Source organism: Lithobates pipiens, unplaced genomic scaffold (genome assembly GCF_037356315.1).
Source record: "Lithobates pipiens isolate NorthernLeopardFrog02 unplaced genomic scaffold, aLitPip1_a1.2 Scaffold_28, whole genome shotgun sequence".
NCBI classification, from domain to species: Eukaryota; Metazoa; Chordata; class Amphibia; order Anura; family Ranidae; genus Lithobates; species Lithobates pipiens.
Window position 1 is genome coordinate 6,910,991 of NW_027507789.1, and position 26,901 is coordinate 6,937,891.

The following is a 26,901-nucleotide window of genomic DNA, read 5'->3' on the forward strand; positions in this document are numbered from 1 at the left end:
TTTAGTCTTCTATTCCTAAGTACACATCTTCATTTAAGTGAATTAAGCAACTTCTTTTACAAATAAATAAACAAACAAACATAGCTGGAAGACAACCAAGAAATACACGGCAATGTATGGGTACATTGCGTTGCCTGGAGCTGCCACCTACCAGCAGTAAATGTACTGCTGGCGGCCAGCAAGAGGTTAAAGCCATTTGTATTGAGGTCTGGCAAAAAAAAAAAAAGAGAACCTTCTGTTTGCTATGGAAGGTTGGTTTTAAAAAACAAAAAAAAACAATGTAATACAATACCATAAATCAGGGGTGACCAACCTTTTGAAGAGCGAGGACCACTTGAGCGACTTGGTAACTGGTCACGGGCCACAATGAGCGGAGCGGGTGGATGGCATGTCCGTGTCCGCTCTGCATTTGAAGAGCGGACACGGACTCAGCCCACAATATTTTTTAGCGGATCGTATTTGGAGGTAGAATACAAGTCGGTTTATGTCTGCCACTACTTAGAGGTGATTGGAGGGTCCAGTTGGTCGGACTGTCGGACTGACCATGTGAAAGGGGTCCAAGGCTGCTTTCATACTGATGCGCTGCGGTTTACACTTGTGCAACGCAGTGTACCTTTGGCTTTCCTGCAGTTTGCAATCGACTTCTATTATATTCGGCAGGTTTGGTGCACTTTCGGAAAGCTCACCAAACTCGCAGGTAATAATAGAAGTCTATGGCTAAGTGCACCTGCGGATCAGTTTGAAAGCAGCCCAATAACCACTGCAGAAAAGATATGCCCATGTATGTACTGTGATTTTAGCAATAAACCGACCTTTAATAACAGTATTCTTTCAATTCTATCCCAGAGCAGGAGGTGGCGGGCCACATCTGATTGGCCTGATGAAAGAGCGCGGTCGTCTCTCCACCTCGACCCGAACGCTCAGGAAACGCGTCGCCCGCCGTGACGTCACAATTCCGCGACCCGCGTGTCACAGTCAACCAAGCCTCGTTTTGGATAAACATCCTCTGCGTCCACCGAGCCGGCTTTTTCGAAACAACAAACCAGTGGTAACGCCAAGAGAGGACAATAGGACACTTGCAGACCGGATTTGAAGTGACGGACAAATCAGATGACCCCTCTTCTCCTTCATGCCATTTTATGCTTTGGAAAATGTGAGTGCAAAATCTCTCTGTTTTAGACTTGTGAATAAATTGCTTTTAAAAAAATCTACACCCAGAGGCGCCCCCTTCTCCTTCTTTTTTTCTCTGTAACAGTCTAGGAGCCTGGTTTCAGCTCCCTGCGGTGGCAGCCCTGCATGTTGAATTCCCACCCAAGGAACGAAAGACACTTTCCTGGGACTTGATAACAAAAAGACCTCATATGTATTATCGTCTCATATAACTCTATACAGACAGCCTGTTTGAGTATATTATTATGTGATTTTTGTGCCTCTACTTGTTGAGGGCTACTTGAGTGACTTGGTAACTGGTCACGGGCCACAATGAGCGGAGCGGGTGGATGGCATGTCCGTGTCCGCTCTGCATTTAAAGAGCGGACACGGACGCAGCCCACAATAGTTTTTAGCGGATTGTATTTGGAAGTAGAACACAAGTCGGTTTATGTCTGTCACTACTTAGAGGTGAATGAAGGATACAGTTGGTCGGACTGTTGGACTGACCGTGTGAAAGGGGTCCAAGGCTGCTTTTATACTGATGCGCTGCGGTTTACACTTGTGCAACGCAGTGTACCTTTGGCTTTCCTGCAGTTTGCAATAGACTTCTATTATATTCGGCAGGTTTGGTGCGCTTTCAGAAAGCTCACCAAACTCGCAGGTAATAATAGAAGTCTATGGCTCAGTGCACCTGCACCAGTTTGAAAGCAGCCCAATAACCACTGCAGAAAAGATATGCCCATGTATGTACTGTGATTTTAGCAATAAACCGACCTTTAATAACAGTATTCTTTCAATTCTATCCCAGAGCAGGAGGTCGCGGGCCACTTCAGAGGGCTCCGCGGGCCAAATGTGGCCCCCGGGCCACTGGTTGGGCACCTCTGGCATAAACTGTGAAACATGGCCTGAGGTTATCATATACTACTAGAATCTGTGTTTGGATTGAGGTAGGAAGGGACCAGAACCCAAATACAAGACACCCCTGACCACAGGCCTACAAGTTCTTCAGATGAAATGGATATCAAAACATAATTAAAAAGATCATGTCAGATCCATGTGTGTATGGCCAATGTAACAACACGCCGACCCACCTTCCTTTGCAAACTCTTCAAGCGTATCTATGTACGAGGGTTGCAGCAGCTGAATAAGTTTTTCCGTTGACTCCGTCACCACCTTCCTGATCCCAGACAACTTGTCTTTGAGCCCGATATAAACGCTGGGGATCGTGTCGTCACCCACAGTCTTCTTAAATTCACAGTATTCCTTTGAATGCAACGCAGAAGGCATGATTAGAAGAGGGGTGTAAAAACAAAAGCGAACAAAGACAAAAATTTTTTTTTGTTTTGGATAGAATGGTGAAGGGAGTAGAGGAGAAATCTTCCAATGGGATCACCTGTCCTGGTGGCAACTATCTAAGAGTGGTTTTCCCCTTTCTTTGCTTTTTAACCACCCTTCGTGCAACCCAAGAATTAAAAAAACAAAAACTGGACTTTGGATAAACTTTAAAGATAATTATAGACTAGTTGCCATAACTTATTGTTCTTTATTTTTTTGTCTTAATATTTATTTGACAACTCATACCTGAAGGAAACAGGACTTGCTCTTGTGTTTGGCGATGCCCTCCACTTTGGCTTTGGTCTTCTTCAGGTCATTGCATTTCTGTTCAAGGTGGGTCTTGATCCCTACAGACTGGTTGATAGCGGCCTTCTCCCTTTGATCCAGGAATTCTAGGACTTTCGTGTGGGCTTTCTTCACTGCTTCCTGTAATTCTTCAAACTGGAGGTCGATGGACCTTCTGGCTTCCAAGACAGAATTCTGAGGAATGCAGAAAAAAAAAGAGAAAGGCCTAAAATTATCCAAGTATGGTGTGGAAAGCATTCAAAGCTGCAATATACACTCTATGGCCATAGGTATGAGGACCCCTTTCCAAATGATTAAGTTTGGGTATCTCCAGTGAAGGGTATTGTTGATACTACATCATACACAGACATCTTGTGCTCTACTAACCTTGCGGTAACAATTTGGAGAAGACCCTTTTCTGTTCCAGCATGAACCAGCCCAGGTGCACAAAGCCAGCTCAAAAAGTCATGGTTTGACTAGTTTGGTGTGGAGGAATCAATTGTCCTCCACAGAGTCCTGACCTCAACTCTACTGAACACCTTTGGGATGAATCATAAGGCCAATTGTGAGCCAGGTCTTCTAATCCAACATCAGTACCTGACCTCATAAATGGGTGCAAATTCCTATAGACAACCTTGAAAACATTGTGGAAAGCCTTACTAGAAGTGCCAAAGCTGTTATGGTCACACAGGAGGGGGCAACTCCATGTTAATGGCCATGGTTCCGGAATGATAATTGTGAGCCAGGCCTTTTCGTCCAACAACTGTACCTGACCTTACAAATGGGCACAAATTCTCAGAGGCATTCTTGAAAATTTTGTGGAAAGCCTTCCCAGAAGAGTCGAACCTATAATAGCAACAAAGGGGGGCAACTCCATATTATTGGTCATGGGTCTGAAATGGGATGTCCAACAAGCTCATATAGGTGCTACGATCAGGTGTCCACAAACTCTTGGCCATATAAAGCGTCATTGGAAATGTTTGTTTTTAGATGCCATTGGAGTTCACCATTTAAAAATCCAATGCACCCCTGCTGGTCTAAGAAGATCTTAACTAAAATCTAGCTGGAAAGCAGAAAATTCACTGAAATAGGAGGCACTACTACAAATAATAAACACTTTGGCTTGTACCAAAGCACTTTTCAATCCCACAAAACCTGAGTTTATTTTCCGGATATCTGTCACATACCTGGTTATTGAGCCTGATGTAAACAAGAAGGCGTCTCTTACAGCTCTGGCTCAGGGGCAGTGGCGTAACTAGAATCTTCAGGGCCCCGATGCAAGAAACCATGAAGGGCCCCCCTGAACCCCAGCCTGTTCCCTCTTCCCTCCGAGTCCGATGGTGGAACTCCAGGGCGTGGTCACAGGTATGACCTTTGTGAACCCTGTAGTTCCACCACTGGCATCAGTAGTTTTTTTTTTCACTCTGGCTGGGGAGAACAGACATCAGACTGAGCAGCAATGCATGGAGCAGGAGAGGGGTACTCTGATGAGCCGGCCGAGGACACAGGTCATGCAGGGAATGCACAACTAAAGAGCAGCCAGTGCGATAGTCGAGCATGGAGCTCTGCTAGTCACCCTCCACCTCCAGCCACCCGTGTGCATGGTGCACTGGTACCCCTAGCTGCCTATGCTGCTGCCGGCCATATGTAGAGGGGGCTGCATGGGCCCCCTGCAGCACAGGGCCCAGTTGCGGTCACGACTGCTGCACCCCCTATAGTTACGCCCCTGCTCAGGGGCCACTGATAGTGGAACAGCGGTCGCGAGAGCACGGCGAGGTATGAGTGCCTGTGATCACTCCGCTAGTCTGTGCTGGTGGTAGGCGACACTCCCCTGGTTGGAAGCCAGGAGACAGAAGCACCTGGCAGCAGGCAGGCAAGGCAGTCAATGAAGGCTGCTGGCTAGACTTGGTGTCACCTGGTGCTGTAAAACATGGTGTCACCCGCCCCCCCAGCCTGGCACAGTGCTCTGTCCTGCTGCTGTGGAGTGACAGCAGAAACAGAGCAGTAGACACTTGGCAAGCTAGCGCATTGGGCTGTCTCTTGCCTAGCCTGTCACAGTGCCCTGCAGGCGCTAGTTTCGGGCCGGCAGCACATGGTCATGGTGGGCACCCCAAACCGGCCCCTGTAAATCATGCTGTTGGTGCCGGTGTGCCGATCCATGCTCTACCACGGATGAAGGGGTGGCACCCTCTTGGTCGGATATCTTTTCCTAAGTGATGGTGTCACCCCTGAGATGGTCCGCACCCCGATAGGGACACCACTGGCAGGTGAAGAGCTGACTGGCGACAAATGCTTGGTGGAGAGGAGGAGCCAGATGAGAGCGTGCTGGACTGGAGGAGCTGTTGCAGGCTGGGCAAGTAGGATGCAGGGTCAGACAAGCCGGGTCGGTAAAAAACAGTCAGATCAGGTATAAGTAGTGGCAGCCGGTCCATAAGGGGCGCTCGGCGCCGCCCACCTAGTTTGCATAGAGCGATTTATTTTTAAATGACTTCTTAAAGTTAAAAAAATGTTAGCCATATTATCATTTATGTAAAAATCATTCTTTCTATGTGTGTGGCTGTGCACTGCGTGGGGCGCCGGACTAGTAGGTTTCGGTCAGTCATTTTTTTTTTTTTACAAGCGCATGATTAGAGCCTGATGCTCTAATTGGTCTGTTTTATGTTTTCACTGCGCCCCGAAACCCTCCCACTTTGTGATTTTAAGGAACCGGCATCAGTTTCCGGCTTCTCGTCCCGGCTAATCAATCAGGACTAGATATTTGCAGAACGAAAAAATTTGTTTCGTTTTGATTTGGTATTTACAAAAATTTGTTTAATTAAATTTGTTTGCTTTGTTTTCAGAAGTCGTTTTGTTTTTTCGTTTTTGAATCGATTCGAAAAGTTTTCGAATTTGAATAGTTTTCAATTTAAATAGTTTTCGAATTTAAATAGTTTTCAATTTAAATAGTTTTCGAATTTGAAAAGTTTTCAATTTAAATAGTTTTCGAATTTAAATAGTTTTCAATTTAAATCGTTTTCTAATTTGAAAAGTTTTCAATATAAATAGTTTTCCAATTTCCAAAAAGAATAAAATAGAATAGAAAATAAAGGAATAGGATAGAAAATAATAAATAATTCTATCCTATTCCTTTATTTTCTATTCTATTTTATATTCTTTGAAAATTGGAAAACCATTCAAAAAGTTTTCAAATTCGAAAAGGAATGGAATTAGAATTTCGTCCAATTTTTTTTTTCGTCATTTCGGATTCGTTCAAGTTCGGTACTATTCTAATTTGGAAATTTGGATACATCCGAATTTCCGAATAATGAAAATTTGATTGAATTTTAATTTGCAACAAAACGATCCGCACATCTAATCAGGCCAGGAGGCTGAATATTTGTAACACCGCAGGAAGACCAGGTTAGCATAGAAGCCGCGAGATCCGGTATCAGGGGAGCCGTGACTGCGGACCTGTAGGTGTTGTTCGCACCCCTTCCTCCCCCCCCAATTTTTTTTAGCACCAGCTGCCACTGGGCATAAACGGTAGGCAGTAGAATAGTCACAGGCCAGGGTCAACAATGGTGAAGCAGATCAGCCATGAGCAGAAGGCGGAAGCAGAGTCCGAGGACAAGCCGAGGTCAGTGGAAACAAGCGTGGTCAGAGGCAAGCCGGGTCAGGATCAGAGGTCAGGCACAGGAATCTGGAAATAAAGCACATGGAACGCTGTGCTACAGCCCTGTTTAAACAGCCCATTCCACCAAGGTATTGGTGACATGCATACGTGCGCACACATTCACACGTGCATACGCGCACATCTGTGCACATCTGCCCGTCCGGTCGCCAGGCCTGCATATACGCACACATATGCGCTTGGGAACATTGTCCGTACTATGGGCAAGCCTCCTCTGACAATATCACCTGTTGGCTATAGAATTTTATTTTATTTATTTATTTTTTTTCTCACGGAAAATAATTTTGACCATTTTATATAGAATGGAGAGATCTTTATCTTTGGCTCACCTGTATTGATGTGCTATTGGCTTCTAATTTGACAATGGAGTTCTCAGCAGACTTCAGCTTCCAGTCATAGTCCGTCACTATTTGCAGTATTTCCTCCTGGGGGGGACATGAAATAAAAAATATATATTAATATATATATATATATAAAATAATAATTTACTTTAGATCTCTGTTTTTGCATTTTGTTATTTCAAACCCACGCCCCCTGGCTTGAATGTACGCGCTCCCTCCAGGCAACATCAAACACCGAGCTGCTGGGAGAAGCTGCAGAAGTGTTAAAATCCACCCTGACTATCATTATTCTGAGCAGGCAGATTCAGCAGAGCTTTCATTGTGCTAATGGGTCAAACGATTTTGTGTGGTGACATTTTATTCTCATTATTCCTATTATTATTATTCTTGCTTTCTACTTTGAAGAGCTGAACAACAGTTGCGCTTTACTGCTCACAATGAAACCCATAACAAAAAAAATAAAAATAATCGGTCAACTTACTGAAAACAATGCACTCCCTGTGTGGCTGATCTCTGAATAAAGCTCCGGTGGGGGCGGAGCGAAATGCATTCGTGGGTGTGGCCTGGTGGGTTGCCAGTATCACTACCATCACTACAAGACTCTGTGGATGTGCGACATTAGGGATTTTTTTTTCTTCCTTTCCCCCCTCAATGATTGCAGGAGCTGGGACAAGCTCCATCCCTCGCCTGCACTCCCGCAATGGATGCGGAGATACTCGTGTTACTCTCCATGCTGATTAAGCCTGAGCTGCAACACTGAGTCGATCGTGGCTGATTTCTGAGGTTGGTAAGCAGAGTGAGTCTGAGCCATGTGTTAACGAGAGGTATGCTGATGGGGGGAGAGAGCAGAGTGGCAGAGAGATGAGCTCATCAGTCTGCTGCTTTTGCTTTCATGGTCTAGTCACAGTCTGCAGGCAGGGCTGGTGCAAGGATTTTTGACACCATAGGTGAAACCTCATTTTGCTGCACCCCCCCTTAGCTCCACCCCTGACTCCATCTTTTTAACTTCAGCCCATCAAATGCAGCCTCACCAGCACCCATCAAAAGCAGCCTCACCAGCGCCCATCAAAAGCAGCCTCACCAGCGCCCATCAAAAGCAGCCTCACCAATACCCATCAAATGCAGCCTCACCAGCGCCCATCAAATACAGCCTCACCAGCGCCCATCAAATGCAGCCTCACCAGCGCCCATCAAATGCAGCCTCACCAGCGCGCATCAAAATCAGCCTCACCAGCGCCCATCAATACAGCCTAGCCAGCACCCATCAAATACAGCCTCACCAGCGCCCATCAAAAGCAGTCTCACCAGCACCCATCAAATGCAGCCTTACCAGCGCCCATCAAATGCAGCCTCACCAGCGCCCATCAAATGCAGCCTCACCAGCGCCCATCAAAATCAGCCTCACCAGCGCCCATCAATACAGCCTAGCCAGCACCCATCAAATGCAACCTCACCAGCGCCCATCAAATGCAGTCTCACCAGTGCCCATCAAATGCAGCCTCACCAGCGCCCATCAAATGCAGCCTCACCAGCACCCATCAAATTCAGCCTCACCAGCGCCCATCAAATACAGTCTCACCAGCACCCATCAAAAGCAGCCTCACCAGCACCCATCAAATGCAGCCTCACCAGCACCCATCAATACAGCCTCACCAGAGCCCATCAAATTCAGCCTCACCAGCGTCCATCAAAAGTAGCCTCACCAGCACCCATCAATACAGCCTAGCCAGCACCCATCAAATGCAACCTCACCAGAGCCCATCAAAAGCAGCCTCACCAGCGCCCATCAAATGCAGCCTCACCAGTGCCCATCAAATGCAGCCTCACCAGCTCCCATCAAATTCAGCCTCACCAGCACCCATCAAATGCAGCCTCACCAGCTCCCATCAATTTCAGCCTCACCAGCGCCCATCAAATGCAGTCTCACCAGCGCCCATCAAATGCAGTCTCACCAGCGCCCATCAATACAGCCTCACCAGTGCCAATCAAATGCAGCCTCACCAGCGCCCATCAAATGCAGCCTCACCAGCGGCCATCAAATGTAGCCTCACCAGCGCCCATCAATACAGCCTAGCCAGCACCCATCAAATGCAGCCTCACCAGAGCCCATCAAATGCAGCCTCACCAGCGCCCATCAAATGCAGCCTCACTAGCACCCATCAAATGCAGCCTCACCAGCACTCATCAAATGCAGCCTCACCAGCACCCATCAAATGCAGCCTCACCAGCGCCCATCAATGAACGTTTGCTTGCTTCCATTCATTCGGCAGTTGGGACACAGACACAGTCCTCTGCCACCACTGCGCCTCTGACACTATGTGAGGACGGAGCGGTGGCTGCCCGCTGATGCCGAGACTTAGTTGCTTGTTGCAGAGAGAAGAGAGTAGGAACACCAATGGCCGGGGGCCCCTAGGCAGCAGTGTCCCCTAGGCGGCTGCCTAGTTTTCCTAGTGGTAACACCAGCCCTGTCTGCAGGAGGGGACAAGACCTGTAAGTGTTATTGAACCACAGCACAAGACCAGACCTGTAAGTGTTACTGAACCTCCCTGCCCTGCCAGGGAGCGCTGGTCTGTGTAGCAGAGCTGAGCAAATTGCAGGACTGGATGGGCAAATACAAATCCATTGGTGACATCTCCCATATATATATTGTGTCTGTGTTCAGCTATATGCCTGAAGTGCCCAATCAGAATGATGGATGGTACAGGGCACTAATTAGTTGCAAATAGGTCAGCCGATACTGCAAGGTTTATTTAGGGCAAACATATTCCCATCATTGATGCCGTCCAATCTGATCTAAACCGGATCACAGCAGGAAATGTTTCTCAGGGCAGAGCAGTGCACTCCCATATCCCGGGACCACTTCATCATATTCTTGGGAACTCGGAGAGAACACACAATATATTTTGGTTGAAAACAATTACTGGGCATTTTGCCTGCTGCTCAGTCTGACTACAGCTTGGATACAGCCTGAGTGTGCGGTATACAGCATGCTGTTATTGGCTCTGCAGCTTCTAGAAGAACTACAAGTCCCAGGATGTACAGCCAATTATAATCCTTTTAAATGTGTAATACAATGGGGGCTGATTTACCACCAAAACTGGAGAGAGCAAAACCTGGTGCAGCTGTTCATAGGGACCAATCAGCTTCCAGGTTTTTCTTTTTGTTGAAGCTTAACCACTTCAATACCAGGCACTTTCACCCCCTTCCTGCCCAGGACAATTTTCAGCTTTCGGCGCTGTCGCACTTTGAATGACAATTGCGCGGTCATGCAACGCTGCACCCGAAACCAAATTTTTATCATTTTCTTCCCACAAATAGAGATTTCTTTTGGTGGTATTTTATCACCTCTGGGGTTTTTATTCTTTGCTAAACAAACTAAAAAAGACCGAAATTTTTGGGGAAAAAAAAAGCTTTTCTTCGTTTTGGTTATAAAATTCTGTTTTCTCCTTCACTGATGGGCACTGATAAGGCAGCAATGATGGTCACTGATGAGGCGGCACCGATTGTCACTGATGAGGTGGAACTGATGGGCACTGATGAGGTAGCAATGATGGTCACTGATGAGGTGGAACTGATGGACACTGATGAGGTGGCACTGATGGGCACTGATGAGGCGGCACAGGTGGGCAGCACTGATGAGGTACTGATGAGGTTCTGACAGGTGGGCACAATAGGCGGCACTGATATGCAGCACCGATAAGTGGCACAGATGGGCAGCACTGATGATGAGGTACTGATGAGGTTCTGACAGGTGTTACTGTACGGCACTGATTGGCACTGTGGTGGGCCCCAATTGGCACCGATTGGCGCTTTATTGGGCGCTGACAGGCGATCCTGAGGGGGCACCGACTGGCAGCTGATGGGCACTTTTTTGACAGCTGTGGTGGCACATCTGATGGGGCTGATTATCAGCACAGAACCTTGAACAGGGAGAGATGCCGATCGGCTCTCCCTGGCAGCGCAGAACCAAGGAATGCCGTTTACCGGCACTTCCTGGTTTCCCGCGATGATCAGCTGTGATTGGTCACCAGCTGATCACGTGGTTTCTTACCACGACTAGAGTTGGGGGGGTGCTGCGGGGAGATCGCCACTGGATGTGTCAGTGTCTCCTCCCCCGGGGGTGGGGGAGTGGTGCCGCTGGCTGTGTCTCCCACGGGGGGGGGCAATAGTTTTGTTGGTTATGCCACCCCCCCAAAAATGCTAGGCACCAGCCGCCACTGGGCCCGACCATTAAGGACCTGCCACCACCCAAACCCATGCGTCCGGCCCCTTGCAGGATGTCGGATGCATGGATTACAATAGGGGCACCAGAGGCTCTAATAGGCTTCACAATAGAGTGGGCTCGGGTTGCAGAGAATGCGAACCAAGCCCGCCCAGGTGTGTTACAATAGCGAATGAATATCTGCTATTGTAACACTGATCTTCCTCCCGGCCAATCAGGAAGCAGGTCTTGAGAAACTGGGGTAAGACTGGCAGACAGCGAGGGGGGCGAGGAAGGTGTCGCCGGCCGCTCAGAGGGGGGCCCCCCCAAAAAAAAAAAAAAACACCAGCCGCCACTGGTTACTGGCTGTTTTATAACGTCGTGTGCACGAGGCCTTATAAACGTGGTTTAATGGCTTTAACCGATTGGCTGCGATGGGTTTCTGATGGTTTTGAGACTTCAGCTTTTGTTGGCTCACAGGAAGATATCAGCCCACTAGACACTGAATATGGCAGGACCAACTGGGTTTTTATTTGGTATATTTAACAGACCATGAGTAAGCAAACAAGAGAAGATACACTATGGGGTTTTATAATAAAGGCAATTTGCATAACTGTCCGTCCATCGAAACTGTGTAACGTTTGTGCAAATGGGGCAAAATCAAATGTTTATATTCACTGCCGATCAAATGTTTATCATTGGGGGAAAAAAAAACACAGCCTGAATGGTAATAAATGACCACATTATGGCCACTAGATGAAGCTGAGGGGCACACTTGTGACATTTACCGCCATCTTGTGGCCAAAATGTGTTATTTTCCTTATTACCACTTTTTTTTGCAATGAGTAACATTCGATCTGCAAGAGACTATAGTCTGAGAATATCCGATTTTGCATCGCACAGAAGGAATTTCCGTGCCGTTTTGATAGACAAACAGCTATGCAAATTTTTTGGGGAAATACACAGCACTTTTAATACCTGGCTATGTGTAGGGGAATAAAAAAAAAAAAAATAAGAATTGTCCCTCACATAATTGGGTGTTTGAAGTTAACGCAGCTTCACATCACTAGATGGACGTTCGACTCATTAAGAAAATCAGCTTTAATGAGCGTTCATTTAACAATGGGACCATACAGGTGCTTCAAAGACTTCACAGTTGTGATGGATTAAAAAGAGGAAGTAAACTCCCCTGGTCTTTTTGTACCTATAAGGTAAGCCTATAGTAAGACTCACCTATAGGTATTGTAAATATCTCCTAAACTTGCACCGTTTAGGAGATATTTGCTGTATACTCCGCTGATTGCGTCATCGGCGCATGCGCTCTGAAAGAAAAGGCAGCTTCTACATCCCAGGAGATCTCCATAGTCTCCTTGGCTTGTAATGTAACAAAAATGAAAATTGATACAACATACCCAGCGGCAGCTGGTGGACTTCTTTTTTTTTGGGGGGGAGGGGGGTGCAAACAACCCCCCCCCCCCCCCCCCCGGGTTTTGTGGTCAGTCGGTACGGTTGCCACCTGTTCCGGGATTTACCCGGACAGTTCGGGTTTTGAATCATGTGTCCGGCAGGACACAAGCTTCAGGAGAGGAATGTGGCTCAGAACAGGGCCTGATAGGAGGGTGAATGATGCACTATGCATGCCACATTACTATTCTCTTCGGAGTGCCCAAAAGATGTCCCATGTCTATTACAATCCTATAGTGCAGTGATGGCGAACCTTGGCACCCCAGATGTTTTGGAACTACATTTCCCATGATGCTCCACTACACTGCAGAGTGCCAGAGCATCATGGGAAATGTAGTTCCAAAACATCTGGGGAGCCAAGGTTCGCCATCACTGCTCTAGTGCATCCTATAGTGTATGTATATGAAAAAAAATAAAGGAAAAATGTTGCTGTACGCCACTATAGTGTTCGGGTTTGGCTTGAATAAAAAGTGGCAACCCTATCCGTCGGTCACCGAGCACTTACCCCATCTAGGTTCCGGGCAGGCAGCTCTGCGATGGGCGGGTGTCTCCTCCTCCTCCCCTGCATCATGGCATCTTCCGCAGTGCGTCTCATCCTTCCTCCTCCTCCTGCTATGCATCCTTTCAGCCAATTGGGTGACGGGTCTCATGACCATCCACCTCCTGATTGGCCGGGAGGAGGATCAGTGTGAGAATAGCAATTATTCATTCGCTATTGTCACACAACTGAGTGGGCTCGGAGCACAGTGCTCTGTGCCCCAAGCCCAATCTATTTCAAAGCCTATGAAAGCCTCAGGCTCTAATCCCGTGCTTAAAAAAAAAAAAAGAAAAAACCCAATTGGAATCCATTCAGCGCCCCGATTGTAGATTAGGGGGCCGGCCGCATAGCTGAGGGGGTGGCACCTGAGCGTCCCTAATCGACGAGACGCCACTGACCATACCTCTACTAAGGAGGTCCATATACAAAAGTTATTACGATAAAAGTAGTACAATCCAAAAAGTAGCCAATGTGTTTCGGGGGTCCAAGAGCACCCTCTTCATCAGGGCTTGATTGACAACAATGTGAACAAACCAGAAGTGGACCGGACCTACAACGTTTTTTGTTTTTTTTCCAGTGTGAATTACAAGGACGGAACTTGTAATTCTGTGCAACTCTACATTAGTCAGTGGTAAATGTGGTATACACTATATATACAATCACCTGACACTAGTAAGTGTTTCCACAATCCATGACTTAACTTCACAGTTCACACAAATACGTTCTAAATTCAATCTGTAGCACTGATGTAAGTCTTTTTTTTTTTCCACAGTAGCGTGACAATCCCTCCACCTTCGGTCTAACTAATCACTCTCACCTTATGGCATGGACCCCTGTGCAGACAGGTGGTCATGCAAGCGGGTATCAAAAGGTTTAACACGGACCATAAACTTCTCTCACGTCTCCTTAGATCTCAGCAAGGACGCCGGGTCACGGGTAGAAAGAAAAGATCTAAGTGCTCACCGCTTAAGTATAAGATTAAATTTTTGTGTTCAAACTATTTACATAAAGATGATAAAAACACAGCATGTAAGGCCGACAATCGTGTTCGTTCCGTAGGGCAGCAGTGGGTGAAGTCATGCGTAGCTCCTCCCACTTACGCGTTACGTTCAATTGGAACGTCAACGGACTCCTCCCCCCTTCCCTTCGATAGCAGAAGGAGGCACTTGGGGAAGGGGGGAGAAGTCTGGTGACATTGATGTCCGTGATGTCACCAGACTCCTCCCCCTTCCCTTTGTTAGCAGACGGAGGCACTCGGGGAAAGGGGGAGGAGTCCGGTGACGGAACTCCCTCCAGCGGAGAGGTGAGTACTGATCAAAAGAATTTTGATTGATCAAAAAAATGTATCGATTAATTGAGGAATTAATCTTTCATTTCCACAGTCCTAAAATATATTTATATATATATATATATATATATATATATATTTATATATATATATATATTTTTTTAATTGTCTGTCTTTTTTGTTTATAGTGCAAAAAAGAAAAATGGCAGAGGTGATCAAATACCACCAAACGAAACACTGTTTGTGGGGGAAAAAAAATACATCGATTTTATTTGGGTACAGCGTCACACGACCGCGCAATTTTCAGTTAAAGCGACGCCGTGCCGTATCTCAAAAAATAGCCTGGTCGGGAATGGGGGTGGATCTTCCAGAGCTGAAGCAGTTAATATTTGTATTGTATACATTATGGAAGCTGTTAAAAAAAATAAAAAAAAATAAAAACTCTCACTACAAGTGTTTCCGAAAACTGCCCAGTCTGGGGAGGGCCGGGTGATTTCGGCTTTTGTTATATAACAATTGCTTCTCTGTATCTATGTGTCATACATGTGATGACTCCTCATGGTGAGAGTTATACCCCGACAAAGACTTTCCACTTCAGTCTAAGTTTATTATTTCCTTTATGTGCCAAATACTGTGTTCAGCCTAAAATATCTTTTCATCTCTGACAACCTTTTATTGTTGTGTCACTGTCCGGGAGATGTGATCACTCACATCAGGAAGAGGAAGTGAGGACGTGAAATCTGAAAGTGCACAAACATCAGAACCTGATAAAAAATTTCCAGGAGATGTGTCTATGGGAATGTTTGAGCATTCTTCCAAAAGCACATTTGTGAGGTCAGGCACTGATGTTGGACGAGAAGGCCTGGCTTTGCAGTCCCCGCTCTAATTTAGACAGGAGCCAATTAACCTATTAACCTATTGGCATGTCTTTGGAGTTTGTGAGGAAACTGGAGTACCCGGAGGAAACCCTCACAGGCCCCCAGCAGAACATGCAAACTCCAGGCAGGTAGTGCCGTGGTTGAGATGACCAATTGAAGGAACACCTGAATTAATTTGGAGGGGTGTTCAATACTTTTTGGCTGTATACAGTAGGTAGGTATGATGGTCATGTGCCCAAAAAAAGTTTGTCTATATCAGGGGTGCCCAACCAGTGGCCCGCGGAGCCCTCTGATGTGGCCCGCGACCTTCTGCTCTGGGATGGCTGGTTGGCAAGCCCAGATCGCAGGTTCCTGGCCCGGCATCCCAGTGCATCAGTGTTGTGAATGAAGCCGGCGGTAGAGGAAGCAAGCGGTTGTGTAGCAGAGCCACATAAGATGATGCTTCCTGTATAGCGCCACCTCCTGTCACAGCCAAAGTGATACCAAATGCACTCTGCCTGGAACAGCAACAGCTGGCGATACCCGAATTGAAGACTGTTGTTATTAAAGGTATGTTTAATTCTATAATCACAGTGTATATATGGGCATATCTGTTCTGCAGTGGTTAAGGTGCTGCTTTCAAACTGCACTGAGCCATAGACCTCTGTTATTACCTACGGGTTTGGTGCACTTTCAGAAAGTGCACAACACCTGCAGGATATAATAGAATTCTATGGCAAAGTGCAGCTAACCCCAAGAAAAGCCAGAGGTGCACTGCTCTGGGTAGACCACAGCACATCATTGTGAAAGCAGCCTTAGGCCCCTTTCACATGATCGGTCCAACCCAATCAGACTTTCCATTCACCTCTATGGAGCGGCAAATGTAAACAGACTTGTGTCCGTTTACACCTGCATACCTTCAATCCAATCCGCTAAAAGAAAAAAAAACAGAAGGGGACCTGTCCCCTTCCATCTGGGCAGATCAGAGGGCCCATACAGTAGAGTTGGATGTGTCCGCTCTGCATATGCGGAGTGTACATGGACCTGTCATCCGCCCACTCCGCTCATTGTGGCCCGCGACCGGTTACCAAGTCGCTTAAGTGGCCCTTGCTCTTCAAAAGGTTGGACATCCCTGGTCTATATGGTGTAACTAATATTGGGGTATGTGCCTAACACTCCTTTTTAATTGAAGAGCAATGAAATGTCTTCTTCTACATTACATACAAGTTGCAGCTGAATGGGCAGCACATTTAATGTTACAAAGACATTTTAGACAATTGGATGATTCCAACATTGTGGTAAAAGTTTGGTGAAGACCCTTTTCTGTTCCTGTATGACCGTACTCCTGAGTACAAAGCCAGCTCCGTAAAGAGAACCCCTCATTTTGGGTTGACACCAGAATAGGAATAACCGGTCAATGGTTTGATCAGTCTGGTGTGGAGTCATTTGACTGTCTTGCACAGGGTCCTAACCACAACCCTACTAAACACCTTTGGGAAGAATTAGAACACCAATTGCAAGCCAGATCTTCTCATCCAACTTCAGTACTTGACCTCATAAATGGTGTCCAGCTCCATAAAGACATGGTTTGACCAGTTTGGTGTGGAGGAACTGAAGTGTCCTGCACATTGCCCTGAACTCAACCCTACTGAATATCTTTTGGGATGAATTGGAATGCTGAATGAAAGCCAGGTCTTCTCGTCCAACATCAGTACCTGAACTCACAATTGGACACACTCCAAAATCTGTGGAAAGATTTGCTGGAAAAGCGGAGGCTGCTATAGCCTAAAAAAGCCTTTCTCAACCTTTTCAGCACAGAGGAACCCTTGAAATAACTTTCTGGTCTCAGGGAACCCCTGCTAAAAATTACTATATCTAAAATTCATGGTACATTAGTGTGATGGTCGGTAGGAAGAATGCTCCTTACACTTGTGGACATTGGGAAGAATGAGCTCCTTAGATATAGCTAAAAAGATCAATGGTGTCATTGGGAACTTATCTGAAAGGCAGAAATTGCTCATTGCTCAAGGAACCCCTACAACCTCAGGAGGAACCCTAGATCTCCATGGAACCCTGGTTGAGAAACCCTGGTCTAAAAGGTAGGAGCAATTCCATGCCGATACCCATAATTGTGGAATGGGATGTCTGAAAAACTCATATAGGTGTGATGGTCAGGTGGCCATTCTTCTTCACCTTTGACCAACTCCTACAAGCATTGGATAGGGTTCGACTTTAAACTACTGTATACCCAAAGAATTTCTCTCGCTGTTACCTTGAAGTACAATGGAAATTTCCCCCACAAAAACATTCCACTAGATACAAATAAGGAGCTACATAAATAGTTTGATTGAGAACCGAGCAGATTGTCCAATTTGGCTAATGCAATTGAAAAATCGTTGCTTGAAAAGACCCTCACCCCAAAGGCCTAACTTCTGCCTTGTACTCGGCTCTTACTGATTCTGTGGACCAACAAAACTCCAATATTTAGGCAAATGTTAAAAAGACTTGAGGTAATCTTTGGATCAAGCATGATGGAACAAAATTTGGGCTGCGGTAGCAAAGTGCTCTCCCAACATCTTAGCTCAAGAGAACCTTTATAAGATTCTCCCATAATGGTATAGGACACCTGACCTGACCACACTGCTAAATTTGCCTCAGAAGCAGGGGCGTAACTATAGGGGGTGCAGCAGTCACGACCGCAACTAGGCCCTGTGCTGCAGGGGGCCCATGCAGCCCCCTCTACATATGGCCGGCAGCAGCATAGGCAGCTAGGGGTACCAGTGCACCATGCACAAGGGTGGCTGGAGGTGGAGGGTGACTAGCAGAGCTCCATGCTCGACTATCGCACTGGCTGCTCTTTAGTTGTACATTCCCCGCATGACCTGTGTCCTCGGCCGGCTCCTCAGAGTACCCCACTCCTGCTCCATGCATTGCCGCTCAGTCCGATGTCTGTTCTCCCCAGCCAGAGTGAAAAAAAAAAACTACTGATGCCAGTGGTGGAACTACAGGGCTCTCAAAGGTCATACCTGTGACCACGCCCTGGAGTTCCACCGCCAGACTTGGAGGGAACGGGCTGGGGTTCAGGGGGGCCCTTCATGGTTTCTTGCATCGGGGCCCTGAAGTTTCTTTTTACGCCACTGCTCAGAAGCCTCTTATACCTGCTTTTGAGGCTGACCTTGATATACACTTTATGGCATTGCCCCAAAGCTACTCATTTCTGGATGTTTACCATATTCTTAGGTTCTGAGTACCAATCTGAGTAGGAATCCTTGGGTAGCATGGCTTCGTAGGCCAGTGACAGACCTTTCTAAAAGGTCAACAGAAGCTGGCAGGTTTTCGCGTTTCTAGCAGCCAGGCAAACGCTAGCTAAAGCATGGAGGCAACCAACAATGAAGTTAAACAACGGATGATGGGCGTTATGGTGCATGAGAAGTTAACTGCTCAATGACACCCATCCTAAAATTCAGAAAATATGGTCCCCTTGGCTGGACTACAGTAGCCACCTGACCCTCGATCAGTCTTCCCCCCCTCACTTTCAAGTGGAATTCAATTCAAATACTAACTTTACAGTACTTAAACAAACCTCCATCCCCATTCTAAGTCTATTCTCACTACCCTGTGAAAGGAAAGATGTTTATACCTACCTATTCTGAGGGCACTCTGGTGCGGTCATACGATTGGCTCCCAGTGCCGGCTTCAGTATAGAGCAGTGGTTCTCAACTCCTGTCCTCAGGAGGACCCACTAACAGGCCAGGTTTGCAAGATAACTGAAATACATCACAGGTGATATCATTTGCTGCTCAGTGATTGCAGTATTCTAGGCTGCATCTCCCGCCAAGGTAATACTTAAAATCTGGCCTGTTGGTGGGTCCTGAGGACTGGAGTTGAGAACCGCTGGTATAGAGGAAGGACCGCCGAAAATGGATGCCTGTGGATGATGTCACCACCCAGGCTTTGTCGGCGATCCCCCTTTTCATTGAAGCCGGCAGCTGGAGAGATCATATGACCGGACCGGTGTGCCCTTAGAATATGTAAGTATAGAATAGGGTAGTTAGAATAGGTTTAGAATGGGGGTGGGAGTAGGTTAAGTATGGTTAGTATTTGAAGGGGCTTTTACTTTAACATAACTTGCAAGGTGCTCACTGAGCTGTATGGCCACCCGGATCCCAAGGATCTCTCCTGCAACCCCCCGACTTCTCTTAACCCACAATCCGACCTTTTCTTTCCTATTTTTCTTGTATTTTCCCCTTTTGTGCCTCAGCAACTCATTCTAATTCATACTCCACCCCCTACCTTGTAATAAGAGCTTGCATCTAATTTACTATGTTATATTATTACCTTCCACACGCTGGGATCTACAGTACAGTTGATATATCATTTATCTCTCCCCGATTATTCGACTTTCCGATTGCAACAATGGTTGTCTGATATTTCTGATATGAAAATCAATGGCATTGGTTATCCCCTGTTGTCCCTTTCTTGTCGGTTACAATGCCGGTATTCTATGTCTTTGTACATCTTTTTGAAAATTTTAAAGCCCAATAAAATTTTGGTAAAATTTGTAAAATAAACTCTATCCAAAGATACATTTTGTACTCAGATTTTTATGAATGATTGTCCATACGAGGTTGTTCCACATACCTCTACTTGCTTCTTTGCTTCACCGCAGGGTATCGGTTGGTGGTCTTTATGCTCCCACTCTGCGCATTCCTCGCAAATACACACAAGGTCCAACTTGCAGAACAGTTCCAGTGGTTTGTTGTGCAACGCGCAAGTCCGCAAGTCGGCATCGCTCAGAGGGGACACCAGCTGGTGGGAGTGCAGCTTGGGGTTATCTAAGTGGGGTCTGAGGTGGGTGGTGCAGTAGTTCACCATGCAGGTAAGGCAAGTCTTCACCGCTTTCACCTTCTCCTCCAAGCAGAAGTCACAAAGGACTGCCTCACCCTCAGCCTCCTTGTTGCCTGGAAGATGCACATTACTTGAAGTTCCAGTTGTGGAGCCATTGGACGTGACCTTTAATGATCCCAGCTCCGTCACGGAGTGGCTCTTACAATACTTGGCCACCTTAGGGTCCTCTGTCGCTGTAAGGGTTGAAATTTCTATGCAGCTTTGGCATTTGGAGACGGGCTTGATGAAAGTGTCAGCCATGTCTTTGGAGCTCTCTAACTTTCTCTGCAGTTTCCAACTCCACAGCAGGATATCAGCAGGCTGTGAGAAAGCCACACCTGAATGAGCAATGCAGCCAGGAGCAATTAACCAACTGCGTGCCAGAAGAAGAAGGAAAAGGCAGGAAGATAATGAGCGAGGAGTGGGTTAACGCAAGGAGTAGGCTCCTTCCCCAAATTAGTTTCTCTTCCTCCAAACAGACTCTACTGGTTTAGCCCTGACCATGAACAAACAACCAGACAGCAGTCAAGAATGTCATCTGAACATCAGGCATGCAAGGACAATGTGAAGTATGTACAGTATTCCTATTAATGCCGAAAATTAAAAAAATATTTAAAGGAGCACTGTTTCGTCTTGTAACCTTTGTAATAAGTAAATTATTTTATTATGTTAAAAAATTACATGCATTTAAACAATACATTTTAAGATTGTCATGTATTATATGGAACGTTTTTATATAAAAGAGAGAGAAGTGTGACTTGCCATGTCCACAGTAAAAGACCTCCATTCCTGACTACAAGAATAAAAACAAAGGAAAAAGAATGGGACTTTAAATGAGGCTTATTGCTGCAAAAATAAGTCTAGTGCAGGGATATGCTATTAGCGGACCTCCAGCTGTTGCAAAACTACAAGTCCCATCATGCCTCTGCCTCTGGGTGTCATGCTTGTGGCTGTCAGAGTCTTGCTATGCCTCATGGGACTTGTAGTTCTGCAACAGCTGGAGGTCCGCTAATTGCATATCCCTGGTCTATGGAGTATATATATATGTAGCACTGACCCCCGAAGAAACCTCACTAACTTGACTAAATCCACTTGATACAGCTGTGGTGCAATGTAATACAGTACAATATAAGACAATGCAAAGTACCTGAATTATACCCTCAGGATCCGCTGGCTCCACCTGGTGGGGAAAAAACAGTACGCAACACAACTGGATACTTCTACAACAAAGACAAAAAGTGGGGCTTCTGGACTTTTTAGTCCAGAAGCCCCACTTTTTGTCATTGTTGTAGAATATTAATTGGGACGTGGCACTTATTATACCTCTATGTATCCACAGCACCACTCTGTGTGAGATACATTCTCTAATTAGCATACAACTGGATACTTAACCAGAAATATTGTTTACTGCTAAATATTTCGACAGGTGGTTACAGAAATTTCGCTGTCATCCCAACATAGGACAACGGCACAATATATTTCAATATAAAAACAATATTAACTGTATATTTATAATATATATATATATATAGACCTGGGAGCTCCCCCTACTTTAAAGGCTAAAAGTGAGATCTCACTTAAAGTACTTCATCCGGGGTCTTCTTTCTTCGCTAGTTAAAAGTCACTCCTTTGTTATTTGTAATCCGAAGTCTGTGGAGGGTTAAGCTGAAGTGTTCCTGGTGTAACTCCAATAACTTGTCTACAACGCTTGAGGCGCCAAGGTAGATAGGCCTCAAGCCTGCTCAATGTCAGTTGCTCTGCTACTCCTCCGTGGAACCACAGTATATATAGACCTGGGAGCTCCCCCTACTTTAAAGGCTAAACGTGAGATCTCACTTAAAGTACTTTATCCGGGGTCTTCTTTCTTCGCTAGCTAAAAGTCACTCCTTTGTTATTTGTAATCCAAAGTCTGTGGAGGGTTAAGCTGAAGTGCTCCTGGTGTAACTCCAATAACTTGTCTACAACGCTTGAGGAGCCAAGGTAGATAGGCCTCAAGCCTGCTCAATGTCAGTTGCTTTGCTACTCCTCCGTGGAACCACAGTGGCAAATTTACACTGTTATACAAGCTGTACACTCACTACTTTACATTGTAGACAAGTGTCATTTCTTCAGCGTTGTTACATGAAAAGAGAGAAGAAACTATTTACAAAAATGTGAGGCGTGTACTCACTTTTGTGAGATACTGTATATACAACTGAGTACATCCTATATAAAAGCCTAAATTGTCTTGGGATCACATGAATGGAAAAACTCTACTGGTTGTGTGAATCACATTCACTCATCAGGAGTATGGATGCAAAAATTCATTCACTGTAAGTACAGAAAATCTGATATATAAATACAATAAACCCTTCATAAAAATGAGGGAGGGAAAACTTTCTGAAGGATCCAAAAAAGTTCCCTTAAGGGTCGGTTCACACTAGGATGACGTGTCAGGCGACTGACAAGTCGCGTCCCGTTCTGTACAATGGAACCGTTCTAATCGGAGCGACACAAGTTGCTCCGACTTAGAAAAAGGTTCCAGAGTACTAAGATAAACTGATACTTACAGAACAGCCCAAGAACTGAAGTGGCTCATGTGAGGAAGAAGAGAGTGGGAGAGCGGGGGTCCCCATCACATTCCCGGCCTGGAGCTGAGGCGGGAAACCCAAACCAAATCAGGGGGTCAGCTAGTTGGCAGGTCAGGTCATCACAATGCAATCCCAGAGAGGATAGATGGTCTAATAACAATCCGCACCAATCTGGAAGATAATGATTGTATGGTGAGTGGTGTGTAAAATGAATGAATTGTGAAAAAAAAATGGCATGTCCTGAACTGCCACCTAGCTGACTCCCTGCTTTGGTTTGGATTTCCTGCCTCAGCCCTGGGCCGGGCATGTGACGGGACTCTGGATTATAGAATTGCTTCAAAAACACGAAACGCGTTCGTGATGACGTTATTTCTTAATGGAAGAATAAGTGTAGCACCCTGAGTGTACAGAGTAGGGAAATTGAATTTGGCTCCCCTGTAGGCAGAGGATCTGGGAGCTAATTTGTTTGTGTTAGCTGTGCAGAGCTCCAAGGGCTGGCTCTACGTTACCTCCCCCTGTCTTCCAGAATTTGCTGGATAGTTCTGGAACGTAGAGGGTGGAGGAACAGAGGCTAAAGCTGGATTGTTTATGGTGGGTCCACCAATCCCTGGGTAGGCAAGGCCCAGAAGGTGGGGAGACAGGCCATAAATGTTCAGGAGTAATAGTGGCAGTGAGTGTGCAGAATCCAGGCTCCAGTAGCCTGGAGGGCTCTCCCCATGCCTGGAGGGGGGGAGGGCTCTGCCCCAGGGCACAAGGAAGCACAGGAGTAAGCCAGTGGAAGAGAAGAGCTTTTTATATCTATACACAAATGTTTTCTGTTCACCTCTGGCAACACTCAGTTCACCGTCCGGCTGAACCTCTGTAACGATCAGGCTCCCCTTGGGCTGAGCCTCTACACATGTGGCTACTAGGCCTAAGGCTTAGGCCTAACCTTCAGCTGCTGCTTCACATACAGCCCCCCAGGCCTTAGCCTGGGGCTTAAAGAACACTGGTAATCTGACTCATTACCCTTAAATAGAATATCCCAGCTTGTCAAGTAGCTACTCTGAGAAAATATGTCTATTCACAACCTGAACTCACTATAGTCATTCTAATGCCAAAGGCAGCAGTGCCACCTATTGGCAGAAGAGAGAAATGCACCCAACCTACCCACTTACATCAGGGTCCTTAAAGTCCCTCCCCCTTATATCAGAGTCCGCCCCTTCTTTAGGGTCCTCTGAGTCTCCCCCTTACATCAGGGTCCCCAGAGTTCCCTCTTTACATCAGAGCCCCCCCCCTTCACTAGGGTCCCAAAAGTTCCCCTTTCCCTCTTACATCAAGTTTTCCAGAGTCCTCCTAAATCAGATTCCCTAGAGTCCCCCTTACTTACATCAGGGTTCCCCCTTTCATTAGGGTCTCCAAAGGTCCCCTTCCCCTCTTTCATCGGGGCTTCCAGAGTCCCCCTAAATCAGGTTCCCTACAGTCCCCCTTCCTTACATCAGGGTCCCCCCTTCATTAGGTTTCTCAAAGATCTTGCCTTACATCAAAGTCCACCCTTTCATTAGGGTCCCCAAATTCCCCCCCAATATATCAGGGTCCTCAGTGTCCACCTCCATAGATCAGGGTTCCCAGATTCCTCACCTCACATCAGAGACCCAAAAGTCCCCCTCCTTTTATATCATGGTCCCATCTGGCGGCACGTGCTCGCTGCACTGCGGGGGTGTCAATGCGCGCGGCTGGCAGTTGTGATGACTGACGGCCACGTGCGATCACGGGCACAGGAGCCAGGACAGGGACGTATGTGTGTAAACACACAAATCCCTGTTTTGTGAGGAGAGGAGAGACAGATCGTGTGTTCCTACTGTCAGTCCCACCCACCACATTTATACAGTAATCTGTGCATTTTTATAGCATTTTTATAGCACTGATCGCTGTATAATTGTCAATAGACCCAAAAAAGTGTAAAAAGTGTCAGATCTGTCCGCCATAATGTCAAAGACCCAATAAAAATCACAGATTGCCGCCATTACTAGTAAAAAAAAAAATAATAATAAAAATGCCATAAATCTTTCCCCTATTTTGTAGACGCTATAACTTTTGTGCAAACCAATCTATATATGCTTATTGTGATTTTTATTACCAAAAATATGTAGAAGAATACGTATCGGTCTAAACTGAGGAAAAAATATGCTTTTTAAAAAAAAAATTGGGGCTATTTATTATAGCAAAAAGTACAAAATATTGTGTTTTTTTTAAATATGTTGCTCTTTTTTTGTTTATAGCGCAAAAAATCTAAACTGCAAATACCACCAAAAGAAAGCTCTATTTGTGGGAAAAAAAGGACGTAAATTTTGTTTGGGTACAACGCCACACGACCGCGCAATTGTCAGTCAAAGCGACGCATTGCCGCATCGCAAAAAATGCCCTGGTCATTGAGCCACCAAATCTTCCGGGGCTGAAGTGGTTAAAGAGACAGTGTAAAAAATAACTAAAAAATGTACATTTTTTAGCCCTCGGGCTTTCACACTACAGACAATTGTGCAGCTTTTTTAGGGCAGATTGCAGGCGCTAGTTCTGACGCTATAGCGCCTGCAAAACGCCCTGGTGTGAAAGGGGTCTAAGCCCCCGTACACACGGTCGGACATTCTGACAACCAAATCCGTCGGATTTTGTCCGTCAGATTGTGTCTGAAACTGTTGCATACACACGGTCGGACAAAGTTGTCGAAAAATCTGATCTTTCAGAACGTGATGACGTAATTTCGTTACGATGGGACTACGTTCAGGCTAGTAGCCAATAGCTTTGATGTAGGAATTTGATCTGAGCATGCGTGGCACTTTGTCCGATCGGATTTTTCTACACATGATCGGAGTATGTCCGATCGGACCAGTTTGTCGGAAAATATTTCCAACAAGTTGGAAAATTTGGTCCGACGGATATTCTGACGGAAACAGTCCAATGCAGACCACACACAGTCGCATTATCCGACAACACGGTCCGATAGGACACATTCCGACGGATTCTCCGACCGTGTGTACGGGGGGGGGGCTAAGAATTGGTAAACTGCAATATAATAAATGTTTTCTTTTGGGGTTTTATACCTCTTTCATTTTATTCTTGTTTTCTTTTCCTGTTACTAATTTCACATTATTATTCAGCGCCAAAAATTTGAACACAAGCAACAAAAAAAAAGTGCAAAGCAGGGTTCAAAGAGTCACATATTTTGCATAGTCCAGTGCGGCAGTAGTAATAAATATGTCAAGAGAATGAAATATAGCAGATACTAACTATTATTGTATTATAATTGAGTAAGCTCTACTGTCCTATTATAAGTAACTGAATCTCATAGTAATTAATACTAATTCTTCATGACATATTACTCAACTTTAACAACTTTTACATTTTTGTTGCTCTTGATTATATAATTGTTAAAATTGATTGTAACACCTTAGTCTTTCTAAAAAACATATAGCCTACTTAAAGCGGAGGTCCACCCTAAAGTGGACCTTCCGCTCATTGGAATCCTTCCCCCCCTCCGGCGCCACAATTGGCACCTTTCAGGGGGGAGGGGGGTGCAGGTACCTGTACAGTACAGGTATCTGCACCCACTTCCGGGATAGCTCTCTGCGGAAAGGGGCGTAGACTATGCCCCTTTCCGAAAGTCCCCCGCTGCCTGCTGGGAAACACACAGATCCCAGAGGCAGCGGGTCCATCCTTATTGCGCAGCGCGACTCGCGCATGCGCAGTAGGGAACCGGGAAATGAAGCCGAAAGGCTCCACTTCCTGATTCCCATACCCAAGATGGCGGCGGCAGCACCCGAGAGACGATCGAGAGATTGGCTTCGGGTGACGACATCGCGGGCGCGCTGGGCGGGTAAGTGTCCTTATTTTAAAAGTCAGCAGCTGCAGTATTTGTAGCTGCTGGCTTTTAAAAAAAAAAAAACGGCGGAACTCCCGCTTTAAACCTTTAAATACTTGTAACTACCAGAAATACTAAGATCTGACATATAAATTCAACTAATGCTACCATTTAATGTAATCAATATTTTGTTAATTGTACCAATGTTTATGTTTTCAAAATCAATAAACAAATTTGTCAAGAAATATAGCAGATATTTTCCTGCAGCATACTGTATCTTGGGAGACATAATGAAGCCGTAGAACATTATAAGGTTTATTTATAACTATTCAACTCACTTAAACATTTTTGACCTGTAGATTGAGTACAATTCCTCTACGTTTGTCGTAATGGTAAAAAAAAACCACCCTTTTAGGACACTCCCACGACGCTCTGATGTTTTTCCTTCTTAAAAGGCACATTCACAAGTTTAAAA

The 26,901-nt window shown here is 45.8% G+C and overlaps 1 protein-coding gene across 1 annotated transcript in view; it reads right to left on the reverse strand.

Moving 5' to 3' along the window:
- Nucleotides 1-20,509, reverse strand: part of TRIM16 (tripartite motif containing 16) — a 31,413-nt gene extending 10,904 nt beyond the window's left edge. The window contains exons 1-4 of the mRNA XM_077458625.1: nucleotides 19,773-20,509; nucleotides 6,772-6,867; nucleotides 2,734-2,967; nucleotides 2,244-2,415 (exon numbers count right to left, since the gene is read on the reverse strand). Coding sequence (XP_077314751.1) covers nucleotides 2,244-2,415; nucleotides 2,734-2,967; nucleotides 6,772-6,867; nucleotides 19,773-20,279 — 1,009 coding nt within the window. The 5' untranslated portion in view covers nucleotides 20,280-20,509. The remainder of the gene's footprint in view (nucleotides 1-2,243; nucleotides 2,416-2,733; nucleotides 2,968-6,771; nucleotides 6,868-19,772) is intronic.
- Nucleotides 20,510-26,901: the final 6,392 nt, after the last annotated feature.